We start from the raw sequence: 16,424 nt of genomic DNA on the forward strand, positions 1-16,424 counted from the left end.
CTAAGAGGGATATTGGCAAGAAGACCAGACTTTTTTTTTTTAAAAAGCTTTGTTTTATCTTTACGTTCTACACAAACAACAGGAATGTAAAAAGTGTTTACCAAATTCTGTTTAGTCTAGGTCATTCATCTTTTGGTACAAGAGACATAACAGCACTTAATTTGAATCCTTGTGATTTTTTTACAAAATTAGATTAAAAAAGCAAACAAAGCTGTAACAAAAAATTAACAAAACTCTGTAATGACTAATTCTGGTTTTGTTTATTAAATTTGGAACTAGTCTTTTACAATCCTAATGCACTGGAGAGTTCTTGTGAAGCATGTTTATTAAATGCTTTGGGATGCCTGAGGAAAGCCAAGACATAGGTAGAAACGTTATTACTTTAAAGACAATACAGAGCCAGTATTTAATAAGGTTAAATGAAATCTGGAAGATAAATAAATCTTGTACTTTCTGTGTGTGTTTGTTAAAAAATAATACTGTCACTCTTGGTTAAACTTAAAATGCTGTTTTGTTCCCCACTTAGGAAAACTATGAACGAATGAAAGCACTGGTAACTGAACTCCAAGAGCAAGCAGAAAAAATCAGATTGGGTAAGTATGCTAGTCTAGATTTTAGAACACTTGTTTAATTTGGTCCAAACCCCAGTTTTGTTCTTTCAGTTTTTTCCCCTATAGCTATACATTCATTAATCAGTTCATTCAGATACGACATATTTGCTGGACTGTAGTAGTCCTACTGACATTTTAGCTCATCTGCTTAAATCTAGATTTACCGTCTTCTGTCAGTTGAAAAATCTTAAAAGCTTTATGTCCAAGCTAACTTTGTTCAAAATTTAGGGGTTTTTTTTCAGTAACTCAGGCTAGCTAAGAAAAATGTCCATACCCTTAGCACTACTTTGTTTACCACAGTATCTAGTGTGGTAACACATTTTTTTGTTTGCCAGTTGAGTATCAGAGCAACATGCTAATGCAAGCAAATCCCTAAATTACTGGAAGCAGACATAAATGAAAGCAAGGCTGATTTAGGCAAACAGAAGATTAATTTCATTGCCAGAGAAGCAAAAAGTAAGCAAGTAGATAGTGAAAACTGGATATTTAGAGTCAGTTAATTTTTAATCAGTTACGATCTCAGTAATCAATGGAATGTATGTTTCTAATGGCAATATTTTTAAAATGGATAGGATTATTAATAAAAGGCTTTTACTGATACACTGTCCACTTCACTTGCTTCATCCACTGCTGCCTGCTTTTATAACAAACTGGTTTGGCAAATGTGCTTCTGTTTGAGTTGCATGTTAGTCTCTTCACGTGCAAAGAGGATTTTCAAAGACCCCAGCTGTAGTTGTGCTGGCAAACAAAAGCAAGTCTGTAATAGTTTAAAAGATTGAAATCTGTGTTTCATCTTCTTGACTTGTAAGACTACTTGAATTAATTACAGTTGACTATAATTAATGGGGACGATAAAATGAAAATGGTTTATAAATGCTTAACTGTGCTGCCAGAGGTTGAGCATGCAGCTTTAATTCTCCCCTTCTTGTGTCCATCATGATACTGTTTGTCTCTTCATATACTGTTTCTTACATAATGCAGTTTCTTTTACAGCTTTGGAACGGAGCACAGTTAAGATTTTGTGCTTAGTGTTTTTTTCTTGCTTGCTGTGAAACAAAGGATTTCCTGAGGAGATGCTGAAACCCGTGGACTACCTATGTCTTTTATGTGTGTAGAGACTATTCAGCAATTCCCTATGTGGCTCATGAACTAATGCTCATGGCCGCCTTCACAGCTGCACGTTTTCCTTTTCTTGCCCGTTACATGACAACAGGACAAGAACGTGGCCCTCATCTTTTCTCCATCTCAGGGAGATCTACCAGGATGTTAATACACCATTTTGAGTGACATCGATTGAGATTGCTTTGCCTGTCATTTAAGTATATGAGAAGAATTAGGTACTTACGTTGAATACTTTTGAAGGATAAGTGCAACATCTTTTTCTTTGTAAGAGCTGTCTTTCAGAGGGTGAGCTCTTGCTTGATGTCTTTGTAATGAATGCTTCATTCTTTACCTGTTACTTCAGTGGGTAGGGCTTTTGTGAACCCATATCCTATTCTACTTAGTCATCCCCAGCTGTGCAACAGGAAAATGGTCCCTACCCCGAAGAATTTACAGGCTACAATAAGTTACAATGGATGGATTTCTGATGACAACTACAAGAAGCAACTGAGATACTTTTAGTCTCTCTGACTGGCAGCAATCATAGCACATCAGCAGTCACAGTGAAATTTTTATAGACATCACTGTAAAGGCGAAATTAAAGAAGGGATTTAAAATTAAATGCCTCCAAGTTTGTTTCGTTGTCAGGGACGCTGCTTCTCACATTCTACAGAATGGAGGCTAACATAGGGTAGAGCGAACGTCTTGATCTTGGAAGAGAAAAGTTCAATAGAATGGCTACGGGGCCCAGAGAGCAAGCATTTACAATTAGTGTGTGAAGAGGCAGAGTGCACAGAGGTGCAAAAATCACAGGATAGAAAATTATTTTTGTAGCATCACTCTGGGTGTAAATGAGAAAGGCAAGATGGAGGGAGGTCAGAGGAAATGTAGTTATGGTGTGGGATGTTGAGAACTTGGATGAGAGTATTAGCTCTGTGGGTGGCTATGAGCGGTTGTATCTTAAGAAACTTGTACAGAAAGAATTTACAAGATTTAGACTTAGGCTGGATATACACACCTAAAGAACAGGCTGACTCAGAAATAAATTGTGGGCTTTCTGGCATGCCTAGCAGGTAGGAAATGATGTGCATAGTGATCAAGGAAGGACGTAAGAGAAAGGGCTTGAAAGGTAGGCTTAAAAGCTCTGTTTCAGTGGTGCTTAGCTGACAAAGAAATCTTGAAGTCTCAGGAGAAATGTTAGCAAAATAGCACCTTCTTCATTTTGGACAGGGGAGACAATTTTAGAGTGATGAGGTGGATCAGTGATCTGTCTACATAGACAATATTTGTATAAGCTGTTGTTATAAAGAGGCTGAGGTCTGTCAACAAATCTTAAGTATTGAATGACATAAAGCTCTAGAGAGCAAAAGATATGATTTAGGATGACCTCAAGTAAAGAGTTGAAGTGAAGCAAAGATAAACTTGATATTAAATGCTGTGTGTCTGAACTCTGCTTACGGTTTTGGAGTAATCTAAGGAAATGAATCCAGATTGTGTTGAGTCTTTCAAGATTGGATTCAGCATGGCTATTTTGAACCAATTTTGGGGAATAGTATTTTTATAGTTCTTATTGCTGTGCTTCTGTCTGTGTGTTTGTGTTTTCAACCTTTCTGTTCATTGCCAAGCAGTGGGGGAAAGTTTCAGACAACTTTGTTTATTAAAGTCTTTACCTCAAGGCTAACTATAAAAAATGAGGGGGAAAATGGAGTAGATCTGAAAAGCAAGCATTTTTATCAATACATTAATTCTGTTTGCAATGAAAACCATTATTTAGTAAATTCATTATTAAGGTCCATACTTCAAAAACTGGGAACTCATCAGTGCTTCCATTCCAAGTTTTAATATAAGTGGTGATTTATCTGTCTGTGTCGATACTAAATCTAACAATTTACTATTGTGTCACAGGAGGTGGAGAAAAAGCTCGTAAGCTTCACACATCAAGAGGAAAGCTGTTACCCAGAGAGAGAATCGACAGGCTTATTGATCCCGGGTAGGTACTTTCTTTTTTTAAAAACACTTCAGGTTCTCTTTTGTAGGTAAGTACTGCAACACGCTTGTTTTCTCTTTAGTTTCCATAAACACTGGCAAATAACACAGCTGAAATTTTACAGAAGTGTTCTTCGAAATACTCATCTCTTTTTAAAAATAAAAAAATCTCATTAACCTTTTAAGTGAGACTCAATGGCAAATATGGCCAATTCCTTTTTAAAATTGTGTTGTATTTGTCATTATTCAGGTCTCCATTCTTGGAGTTCTCCCAGTTTGCAGGTTACCAGTTGTATGGTAATGAAGAGGTACCGGCAGGAGGCATTATCACAGGCATTGGACGAGTATCTGGGTGAGAGATACCAGGGATCTACATTATTGGTGATATGAAAAGAAAGAAGGTATAATTTTGGTTAGTTTCTAGTATTAAGCTATTAGCATTTTTAGTCTTTCATTTCTGACACCCAAAAAATTAACAAAATTGGTATCTTACTTTGTTCAGTCTTAGCTAAAAGGGAGTGATTTTTTTTTTTTTTTTTTTTTTTTAGTTAGTGTATCCCGTATTAAAGCAGAACACACAGAATTTCTGGTGTCTGATGAGGGAGAGAGATTAGTACATTGGTAAGGCAATTTTCAAAAAATAAGGGTGGTATTCTAGGCTAAGAATTAGTTTTGCTCACTAAACTACCTCCAAGACTATTGTTGAAATTAAATATGATGCTATACAGCATTATTTTAGGGAGTTAAGAGGCTGTGAAACAGGACATCATAGCGCTGAGATTGCTGTTACAATGTGCATTTGAGGGAATGCAGGTGAGGAGGGCTCTTTTTGATCATCAGGGCTTCGAGGGTCCTTGGCATGTTCTTAACCAACAAACACACTTATTCATTAGAAATATTTTTCTCTCTCATAAACTTGTTTTATTTTTAGGGTGGAATGCTTGATTGTTGCTAATGATGCAACTGTCAAAGGTGGTACCTATTATCCCATCACTGTTAAGAAGCATTTACGTGCTCAAGAAATTGCAATGCAAAATCATCTCCCTTGCCTATATTTGGGTAAGTCCCATTGCAGAAATAGGAAATGTCCTTTTTTCATCAATACTGTTACCTCTACAGATTGGTGGCAAATCTTAGCCGGAGGGTACCCATAGCTTTTCAGCACTATATTTTGCACTGCTGTAGAGCTGGGTTCATAAGATACAGATATAACTATGCCACTGTATCACTTCTTTCTTATTTCTTTCCCTTCTGTCATGCTTGAGCAATCCATTCTATACTCTCATCCAGTCTTAATCCAAATTACAGTTTTAAAAAAAAGTTATTTTGCCTTTTGGTGGAGCATGTAGCTGTATGAGAAAACGTACCAAAGAAAAAAAGTCTCAGTTCCAAAAGTGTCAATAATAATTTGAATCGACAGATTTTTACAGTTTGGGATGAATTTTACTGAAGCAGAAATTCCATTGTGTATTATTTTGCATTTTGAGTATAGTCTATTAAATCATTATTTAGCCAAACCCTCATGTAAGTTTTACTTATGTGTACTTTTATTAAAGATTAAGATCAGAGTGCTAAATATCTTTAGTATATTACAGGCAGTATTTTCTTAGCCTGTTTTTTTACAAATACAAGTGCTTTCTGCCAATGTCGTCTTTCAGTCTCAATTCCCAATCTAATAACTTTAGAACCCATTAGCCAATTTCAGTCAAATTTGGCAGAGAGATTTAAAAGAGTGTGTATTCCTGTGGATTTTGCATAAGCATCAGAGGAGAAAGACCTTTCTACTGTCTCCATTTAAAAAACAGGGTGGGTTAGTCCTTGTCAGTTCTGCTTGGCTTAGCAGCTTCCATAGCAGCTAACCATTAATTGGTTTGCCAGTCAGGATGCTTGTTCTAGTTAAATAGTCAACATAAATATAGGTCCTGGCCAGCATAAGCATTTGTAATTTTTTGCCCTGCTGGTAGGCCAAGCATGCAAAGAATACTGAGAGAAGGATTAGGAGAAATGTGAACTTGAAAGTATTGGTGGAGTGGCTACAAGGACGCTGTGGGTGGGGACTTTGTGGGATTGTCACACTGCAATGGGAAGAGCCTTGGAGGCAAGGGGAGGGCTAAATTTTATCTCAGTCATAAAAAACCAAAGAAACTTAACTTTGCTGTTTGCAAAACAACTGTATGATTTTTTTAGTCTGAATTATCAGCAACTTCTATTTGTTCAGACAACTCTTTTTTAGTGAGTCATCAGTGAGCAGTTATGTGTGATTCTACTGTTTTAAAATCTTACGGAATGAGGAACTGTGGGACATAGATATGCCTTTGAAACAAAGGTTTAATTTTTTTATGCCACCTTTGAGATGTATAGTCCCTGCATACATACTGCTCGTCACTCAAACCTGGTGAATTATTTTACTTTTGCAGTTTCTGTACTTCGGCTCATTTCAGTTCGTTTCAGTTGTGCGATCAAGAGGGAATGCTTTGTAGTCGGTCAGCACTTTGCTGACCATGTAATTTTCATGCTGTTTGAACTGCCTTTTCCCTCAGTGGTAGCTGCCTAGGTGTTAGTTCTCTGATGTGGACACCTGGTGCCATTTGTCACTGAGTCAGTCACTGGTGTGGGCATTTTCTTTTGTTTTCAGGGATGGCCTGTTTCACAACACTGGTATGTTGACCAGGTTGGACTTTGTCTAGTTGCCAGAGTTGATGCTGGTTTGGGAGAGCGGTTATGCACAGGCAGGGGGCAAAATGCAGGGGAAAGAATCAAAATGTGGCTTCATGGTGAAGCTGAATGTAGAGCATTACTGGCTGCAGTCATGCAACATGAGAATGTGCATGTGGACTGTTGCTCGTAGATAAAAATTAATTACCAGGAGCCAGAGTTCTCAGAGGTGCTTGGCCGCCCTGTGCATTTCCTGCTAGTATTCTCTCCTTCTTTGGAGTCTTACAACATGATGTATTTTCATTATTTGGGAGGGGAGAGGCAGCTGCAGTTGGAGACCTGTAAGCTGGAGGGCACATCATGAGGCAAGGTCACATAATAAATGAAGGTTCCTAAAGATAGTTGTGCTGGTTTTGGCTGGGATAGAATTAGTTTTCTTCACAGTAGCTAGTATGGGGGCCGTGTTTTGGATTTGTGCTGGGAACAGTGTTGATATTACAGGGACGTTTTGGTTACTGCTGAGCAGTGCTTACACAGAGTCAAGGCCTTTTCTGCTTCTCACCCCACCCCACCAGCGAGTAGCCTGGGGGTGCACAAGAAGTTGGGAGGGGACACAGCTGGGACAGCTGACCCCAACTGACCACAGGGATATTCCACACCATATGACGTCATGCTCAGTATATAAAGCTGGGGGAAGAAGAAGGAAGGGGGGGACGTTTGGAGTGATGGTGTTTGTCTTCCCAAGTCACCGTTAGGCGTGATGGAGCCCTGCTGTCCTGGAGATGGCTGAACACCTGCCTGCCGGTGGGAAGGAGTGAATGGATTCCTTGTTTTGCTTTGCTTGCGTGTGTGCCTTTTGCTTTCCCTGTTAAACTGTCTTTATCTCAACCCACAAGTTTTCTCACTTTTATCCTTCTGATTCTCTCCCCCATCTCACCGGGGATGGGAGTGAGCAAGCGGCTGTGTGATGCTCAGTTGCTGACTAGTGTTAAACCACGACAATAGTATAAGGTCTTCGGTATGTCTGTATAATCAGGGTGTGAAAGTCCACATGCTATACCTCTCGAACTCAGTGGTTAGTCTTGCCCTTTTCTGGAACTTGTGACAGAATTGCAATAGAATAATTGAGTTAAAACTGTACATTGAAAGTGTTCGTAGTTTAAATGTTTTGCAGTAAGATGGGCTTAGAAGTTTGTATAGGGAGGTACGATTGCATCTCTAAGCACATCTGAATTTATTTTCCATTAGAATGATTAGGTTGAACGTTATTGTGGGGGGGGTATTACTATTTTTCTTTTTCTTTTTTTTTTTCAAGAAGAATATCCTAATATACCTAGATTTATGGAAAAACGTACAGTGTTAGTGATAGTAATTGCTGTATATTTTAAGTAATGTGCAGATGCTTTACCAACAACTGAAGTATATAACGTTGTTCAAGGACATGTTAATATATTTTCATTCACTGTAGTTGATTCAGGAGGAGCAAATTTACCTCGGCAAGCAGAAGTATTTCCAGATCGAGATCATTTTGGCCGTATTTTCTATAATCAAGCAGTCATGTCCTCACAAGGAATTCCACAGGTAATTTGCTTTTACTTAAGAATGAAATGTACTAATTAGTTTTTATGCTTGCTGCCTTTATCTGGTTTCAAGGCTTGTACCCATGCTTTGTTTTTGACAGCACTGTGTTGTGCTGACCTCATGGCCCAGTCTAGGGATTGGAGGCACTGTAAACACAGTAACTGTCCACAAAAAGTCATAGTTTTGAAGAAGCTGTCTTTGTTCTTGGCCTTAGTGTTAATGACATGGCCTACCTGCTCCTATCTTGGAGTGGGAAAAAAAGGGACTTGACAACATGGTATGTCGGGCCATGTGAGGAAGCACTAGGAAATGTCTTGGAACAGTTGATTATTCTGCATCAACGCTGTAAAGGTGAGGACCGTTTTGATGATGGCTAGTAAATGAGACATACTTCCTACTAACGGGTATGCGTATATATATTCATTTTCTGCACTGATGTGCTGCATGGTAAAACTGCCCTAACACTGAGGTTATTTTTTAATGTATTAATGATGCATAGAATTACTGTTAGTCACAGTTCCTGGCTTTAGAAGTGTTTTTGTGTCATGGGTAGGTAAGGAGTGCATTGGGGTCAGTTTTTTGATGCAAGTGGCATGCTAGGGGAGGTGCACTTCTGGATCTATTACTCGTGAAGAATGTAGAAATGTTTGAGGATGTGATTGCTGATGGCAGCCTTGGCTACAGTGAAAGTAGAGGGCAGAGTATAAGGTCCCGATGGAGGTGAGGAAGGCAGGTAGCAGGATAAAGATTCTGGGCTTCAGGAGAGTAGTCTTGGGCTTGTTAGGGGAATTGTCAGCAGGGACCTGTGAGAGGCTGCCAGGGAGGGCGGAGGAGTCCATGGTCTTCGAAGATAACCTCCTCCAAATAAAGGAACGCTCCAGGAAAGCAGACAATCAGGTCATTCCTACAGAGTTGCTGTCTAGTCAGTCAACTCCCAGGCTCTTCATATGGTTGTGTAGCCCTCTCATATACCTGCCTCTTACTCCCCTTTGCAGACCAAAGAATTCAAGCTTACTTAGCAGTTCTTCCTACAGAAAATGTTCCATACCTTTGATGGACCTAGTTTATCTTCTGTAAACCTTTTCCCAGGTCTCGTTATATCTTTTTTGAGATGAAGGAGCCAGACTGCGCTACTCAATATGTCAACTAATGACGGATATATATGTAATAGCATAATGATACGTACTATTCTCTTTTCTATTCCTTTGCTGGTAGTTCCTAGCATCTTTGATTTTTTTGACCGCTGAGCTGGTGTTTTCACTGAATTATCTTAATTTCAAGAGCCTGCTCCTAGGTGTAGTTGTCAATTCAATGCCTGTCACTTCCTATTGGCTGGATGAAAGAAGGTGAAGGAAATTTCCAGGATATTCCACCTGAGAAGAAAAATTGTTTTAGAACATCAGGTTTAGAAATAGCTGTTGGAACCTCAAGCAGAGTAAATGTTTAGCTAACTTGCTGTTTCATCTGAGTACTGTCATGGAAGTATTTCACCACCATATTGTTTTGACATACCTGACTACTGAACTCATCATTAATGTAAAGTGGAAATAGGACTTTATTTTCTTCATTCTTACCAACATCTGTCATCGAGAGGCATGATTGAGCTGGGACCATTTTTATTTATTCTCTGTGAGAAGCTGTGCTTGTTTGAATCTCCTAGTCCAAAAGGAGAAACTAGAAGCTAATACTTCATTTCCATGTGAAGCAGATGCACCAGTCTGTATTATATACAGTATTCCATCTGACTCCTCCTTACATGGTGGACATTGGCTTTGCATGATTTCTGAGGAAACTACATTTGTTACCTTGGTACCTTTTTGGTACATTTTGGAAGCAAGTCAGACTTCAACCATTATTTCCTCTACCAAAGAATCCTAAAATACATTGCCTCCAGAGAAATCCAAGGCTGAAGATTCCAACAATACACTAAATCTCTTTAGAAAGTCTGACATAATTTAACTTCTGCAGTTCTTTTGTTTCCAACAATAAAAGTGGAGCAATTGTAGTGATTAGCTAGGTCTCCAGAGGAAAAGCACTATTTAGTTAGAACAAAAATATTTAGGAAAAAAGACAGTTTACAAGCTGGTTATCCTGCGGAGTCACTGATAGGTCTAGGTTGTACTTTAGATTTATACCTGTGAATAAAATTGGTCCCAGCATTTTTGTGGAACACCAACTGTCAAAGGAGACAGTCACAGGGCTGTTTTGCTGAATTATCTTTTTAGAAGTTCTGGTAAACCTTATTTTTGCTAGAGACTCCAATCATTATCTGGTATGGGAGTAGTGATTTTTAGATGTTATTTCAAAGATGAATATGTAAACCCAGTTTGCAAGGCTGAAATTACTGATGTTAGGCATGACCTTTCTGGAAATGCCTGGCCCTAAAGTCATGCTGGTGTTTTCCTGAATAACTTGACACAACTTTAACGTATTTGTAAAGTTCCTTACAAAGTTGAATTTGTTTTTATTTCAATTACCATATAGTGTTGCATTGAGTGGCATTGTACTCCTATACAATAAAAGCTAAGTGTAGGAAAGATTTGCCTTTTAATAAAACACATTTCTGCTTGGGATAACACTGATGAAAGTTTAATTTTCTTGGTCTGACACTGATGAAAGTTTAACTTTCTTAAAATATTTATAGAAGACTGGGAAAAATGTTTTACTGAAGTGCCTCCTTCATTTAAGGGATGCAGTACAGGTGTATTTTGTTTGGGAGATGTTTCTATCCTTGGTTTCATTTCAGAAAGGCACTATTAACGTTTGTAAATCCGCTATTGATTCTGTGCTAACAGAATGTGGTAGCTAGAATCATCTTCCCTGTCTGAGAGGATATTTCATTAGGAAATGGTGTTAGGAAATTATGCTCCCTCTGATTTCCATTCTGGTTAATTCTTCTGACATGGGAGTCTGGATTTTCTACGTGCTGTTCTTTGTTGTGGCCTGCCTGAAGGTCTGCTTCATCAGCCCTTCTCAATTTTGCCCTTAAAGTGCTTGCTTTTTTTCTTTTTTTTTTCCAGTTGCCTGTGGTGCTTTTAATTTCCCCCTCCACTTTTACCTGTGACTAATTTATTATACTCCTACTGCAGCTTTAAATTGCATTGATGTCTGTATGGCTGTGAATCAGAAAGCTGTGATTAGCTTCTCATTAGCTGCTTCCTAAGCTCTCTCGCACTCATATGCTGCATGGATACAATGGGGAGCTGATCAGTGGGTATAAAATACTGTATGTGCATTCAGAACTGTTGATTTTTATTGTGCTAAGTAATTTCTTATGCAGTAATTCAAAGAATGAAGTCAGGAAGTAGCACATTAGTTGGGAATTTGAGGTTGTGCTGTTTGACAAGTAGATCTTGTTTTTTCCAATATATACATATTCCAATTTATGTATTGGAAAAAGTAACACCTGAGTTAAAGTTTAAATGCAGGCACATTTTTCAACATGAGCATGGTAAAATTAAGAGTAGGAAAAAACCGCAAATCCTAGGGAAAAAATCAAATTAACTTTTCCCCCAAGTTTCTCCCATATCTAGAGGCATATGTTATCTTTGTACTTACCTGGAGGTATTTATTAAATGTACAACAGAAATACTGCTGATTAATGATGTGACTCTGAATATAATTTAAGATACTGAAAACCATTTGCTGGAAAAGCTATTTGATTTGATGATAGCAGGTTGGCATAGTTCATCTACTCCTGCTTTAGACACAGGTAATGTGATTTGGAAGTTTTATTTCTGTGTGCTGTTTTCTTTTAAGAGCAAACATTAGATTATTATTTAACACAGAACACTACTTGATGTCGCTTTAGAAATATTTCCAAACAACGCAAAATAACATTATTTTGTGTTTTAATTTTTTTTGTGGTTGTGAAAGAAAGTTTTAGATTAGACAATTACTTTCTTACTGTCTGCCTTTCCATATGAGTATTCCATTTCTTCTGCTTTACAAGCTGTTTTGAAAGGGTCTTTGGAGGAGCTCCCCTGAAGGAGAAGTTAAGTGAGAAACCTCACTTTCGTGATCGTATGCTGCTACAGTATTCATCATATCTGGGGTCAAGTTGGTTTTGTAAAAGTGTCACCAAAATATTACTGGTAGAAAATGTTCATTGGGTAGATGTTCATCTCAAAATTAGGCATAAGGATGAAGCAGAGATTATTTGTACTATAAAGCCTATAACAAGATACTCCACACACCTTGAAGGGGCAGAGTTAATTAGTTGATCCATTGAAGAACTGAAGTTACATACTAGTAGATATGAGGAATTTTCTTCAAAGGATGTTAACATTGGTGAAATTATGCCAATAAATAACAACTGAAGCTCTGACTTAAGCGTAAATACCAGGAGCAACCTCTAGGTTTCAACCTTTTTACATTCATCAGTAAAAAATTTCATGGTAGAACATGCGCCTCTTCAAACATTTCGTATATGTAGCTCGTGGTACTTCATATATGAATTTTCCTGCAGGGTGACCTGAAGATCATAGTTTAACAGACTGTTGAAAACTAGAGAGATTCCCTATTTTTTTGAAGAAAAGCTAAAACATAAATAAAAAGTTTGCTCTGTCAGGCAAAAATAATCTTGAAGTGCTGTCCAGAACCTGTATTAAAATCAGTACAATATATAATAGTAGCATATGCATTTGCTATTTTTAAGGGTTGGACAATTCATTAACTTGTGGTTTGTTTTCCCAATAGATAGCAGTAGTAATGGGATCCTGTACAGCAGGAGGAGCGTATGTACCTGCGATGGCTGATGAAAGTATTATTGTTGGCAAACAGGGAACAATATTCTTGGGAGGGCCACCACTGGTAAGGATACAGAAGTTTCTAGTAACATAGCCCCAAAAAAATTTGTGCTGCTGACAATCGTACAGCTTAAACTATTGAGACCTTTCTTGGTGAGATATTTCTGGATATTCTGTAGATTAGTTTGCATTTTTTAAGTATATCTGAATGTTTATATCCTGAATGAAATATTTTCTGTTACAAGTGTATGTATAAATCAGACTTTGTTAAGGTGTTTTTATAGTACTGCTTTTAGATTGCTGTGCACATTTAAATGATAAATATGCTTTTTATGTTCAATTATGTAGTCTCTAGGTTTGACTTGAAATTAAAAAAAAAACAAAATTACAAGCATGTATATTATATCTCAGAGTCAAGATCAGAGGACTTCAGAAACAGGACTGATCTGCTATATTTTATGTCAGTTTACAGACAAAAGAGATGCAGTTATGATGGAGTTTGTCATCATTTCCTTACTTTCTTAGTAAGGAAATTGTTTCTAAGGAAACTGACCTGAAGAGCTCCTGTGAATTAAAACTTGCTTTATTGTGGAACTCATAGTGGAATTTGTGACTGTGCAAACTGTTGCAGCATAAGACAGCTTTAAAATTACAGTAGCTTGGCTTGAACAGGAAGGGGAGTGCTTGAGTGTTTGTTTTTTTATAAAAACAGCTGCACCAGTGTATGTTCTAGTGTAGCCTCAGTTTTATACCGATACAAGTAATAATCTTTGCTAACAAAGATTACTTTACATAACACAAGCTTTATGAGAAGAAGGGAATTTCCGGTAGTAAATGTCATGTTAGTCCTAGAGCTAACAGGTAGGGCAACACCCAGCACAACTGTTCTAGTCTCAATGAATTCTGACTGGATAAACCTGCTTTTTTGAAATAGTCAAATATTTGCTTCATTGAACAAACCAGCCTGAGGCAGCATGTTGGCTCTGTTTCGGTTATAGTCTTTTGGGAACTTTTAGGTGTGCTTCCTGTGACAAAGCCAAGTGCAAATCGAATATCTCTCAAAAGTCCTTCCAACCTGAGCAGGCCTAAATGGAGAAATCACTTTGTAACAGCATTGTTAATGAAGATACTGCTCCACTCAATTCCTGTAGTAATGGAGGAGGGGAGTCTGCTGGAAGTCACTTCTTTCCACCGCTTAAGATACTGGGAAAATGTAGCAGGTCCCATAAACTATGGGAAGACAACCACGGACAGATTTTTTTTGTTGACCAGTTCCTAAGGCATGGTTGTGTTAATTTCCTTAAAAGCATGAAGAACTTACCTGTGATGTCATTTAGTGTTTACTTGTATAGCAATGCTCTCATTTCCGCAGTATGTTTTTGCATTTCATTCTTTGCCTTTACTTTAGGGTGGGTTTTTCCCCACTGTGTCATCTGATGCTAAAAGTGGATTTAGCATTTTATACCCTTTTTTCTTCGAAAATTCAGTGTACAGATGGATTTTAAATTCTTGTGCAGCATTAAAAAAAAAAAAAAGTCTTATCATTTATGCAGACATACTTTTCTATGGCTGGTAAATGCTAATTACTGTTCCAGAACATCTTAAATAAATTCAGAATGTAACTGGCATATCACAAGCAGCAGGGACACACACACAGCTCTAAGTACAAGGTTACTTTGTTGTCTACGGTAATAAAATAACGCATTTAGCTTGAAGTATTTTATTATTTCAGTGAAGGCTTTCCAAGTTGACAAGAACAACAAAGTAATCAGCAAAGGCAGATGAAGTAATTAATAGCAACTATGTCATTTAATGCTAATTTGTTTAATGCTCATTAGAATTTAGAATTCTAGAATTTCTTTGTCTGTTGGAATTTCTTTGGCAGTAATTGTTTCAAACGTCTTACCTATGTCTCTGTTCCTTTTTATCTTGTATTAGTCTCTTTCAGCTTGTTGTTTATAGGTAAACAAAGACAAATCCTCCCTCAAAATTAAGCAATTTTCTGTAAATTTATCACTGTAATTTGGATGTTAGGAGTTTCTTGGTGAAAAGTGGCATAAATATGAATGAAGATATTAGTTGAGAATAATATTAGTTGAGTGAGTAACATTGGGTGATTCATGCATCTTCTTATTGAGATAAGGCAATTCGTATGATGACAGAAATGAACTTTTACATCAGGCTGTTATTAGCTTTGTTACTGTGTTACAAATAACTGCCCTGGTATAGGAACACCTGAGCTGTCTTAAGTACAAACCGTTTCTAGGTCCAGCAGAGTTCATTAGCTTAGAGCCAGTGGCATATAAAGTGGCAGTACTGCCTCTAGGGCTTGCTCAGATTCAGAGTAGTCTGGTGCAGAAGCTCAGCTAGTAAATCTGAAAGACCTGAGTAAACTCAGCTCTTCTGACATGGCATTTCCATTGGCAAGAGTGCTGCAGAGTGCTGTGCACCTTGAGTGATTCTGCTTGGAGCTATGTTAGAGCTGGAAGGGTTCATCAGGCCCTGGGAGGCCCCTTGAGTGCACGGAGTAATGTGTCCTGGAGAGCTTACTTAAAGCAAGTTTCTTTCAATCTCCAGCATTAAGCAGGTACAAAATAAGACAGCTAATACCCAGTACTACCCAGGAAGCTGCCTAGGAAGCTGAAAAAAAGGGAACCAGACTCTCTTGTTCTAAGAGGATGGTAATCATTTAACATCGCAAGGGAATTTAGGTCATACATGTGTATCACTGAGGTGTAGCGCAGGAGACTTTTGCCAGGATAGGCAGCTGAAAAAGGGTGGCCTGAGTTGGGTCTCAAAGGGAAGACTTCACTAGGCAAGTCAGCGACTGCAAGGATGTTGTGAAGTTAGAAAGGATGAAAACTTTTCTCCAATTCCAGAGGAAGATTTCACAACTATCCTCCAATTTAATTTGTTCCTTAGCAACCTGCAGATGTAATGATCCTTATCTTTGTGTGTATAGATCAAACTTTAATATCACTACCTGTCAGCTTTTCTTTTTGGTAGAGCTTTTCATGTTCTCACTGAAAATATTTTGCTTGCCTTTCTCTAAGCATCAAAATTACTTCAGGCTCCCATAGAAACTTCCATTCCATGTTGTAGCAGATATTGTAGCCGTTATTGTGTATGCTCTGTTCCCCAAAATGTCTTTGCTATATGAAGAAAATTGGATTGGATTTTATCGCTCACCTGCCTAAAGGAAAACATCCTAAGGAAGTGAAAGAAAATCCCTGATGATAGTTACAATTGGGATGTGTATGCTAAAAAAAAGTGAATTGCCGATACAGTCCAAAGTATAAAGCACAAGTTTCCTTGGCCTTCTTTTTAGAAAGGTGAGGACTAATGACTTCATGAACAGATAGCTCTCAATAGTAAGAGAAATGTCACAGTAGCAGTAATATCTAGGGCCATTCTTCTGCACTCCCCAAGCTGAGTAATCTATATCCTCACCCTTGGCAATACTGCTTGGTAGCTCAGGATGCTGTGTTGACCTGTAGGCTTCTCCATCCCATTCCAGAAACTTCTGATTCTTCCTTCCCCAGGGAAAATTTGCTACTTTCTGTGCTCAGTGGTGAAGGAAAGTCTGGTAAAAAAGGATAAGTTTGTCAAATTCATGTATATTTATATGCTGGGGACTCTTCTACGTGTCAGCCTGATCTATAGTGGGAAATGCACATTCCATCTAAAGTTTGTGTTCATTTCTCCTGATGATAGCTAGCTGAAGTAGCTTGAACAGGGATTT

At 38.0% G+C, this 16,424-nt stretch overlaps 1 protein-coding gene across 1 annotated transcript in view; it reads left to right on the forward strand.

The window, feature by feature from the left end:
* Window positions 1–412: 412 nt before the first annotated feature.
* MCCC2 (methylcrotonoyl-CoA carboxylase 2 (beta)) overlaps window positions 413–16,424 on the forward strand; it is a 34,960-nt gene continuing 18,948 nt past the window's right edge. Inside the window, 6 exon segments of the mRNA XM_009328930.1 lie at window positions 413–593; window positions 3,618–3,702; window positions 3,949–4,050; window positions 4,630–4,757; window positions 7,822–7,934; window positions 12,633–12,746. Coding sequence (XP_009327205.1) covers window positions 542–593; window positions 3,618–3,702; window positions 3,949–4,050; window positions 4,630–4,757; window positions 7,822–7,934; window positions 12,633–12,746 — 594 coding nt within the window. The 5' untranslated portion in view covers window positions 413–541.

The sequence above is a fragment of the Pygoscelis adeliae genome, unplaced genomic scaffold, assembly GCF_000699105.1.
Source record: "Pygoscelis adeliae isolate BGI_AS28 unplaced genomic scaffold, ASM69910v1 Scaffold127, whole genome shotgun sequence".
Taxonomy (NCBI): domain Eukaryota; kingdom Metazoa; phylum Chordata; class Aves; order Sphenisciformes; family Spheniscidae; genus Pygoscelis; species Pygoscelis adeliae.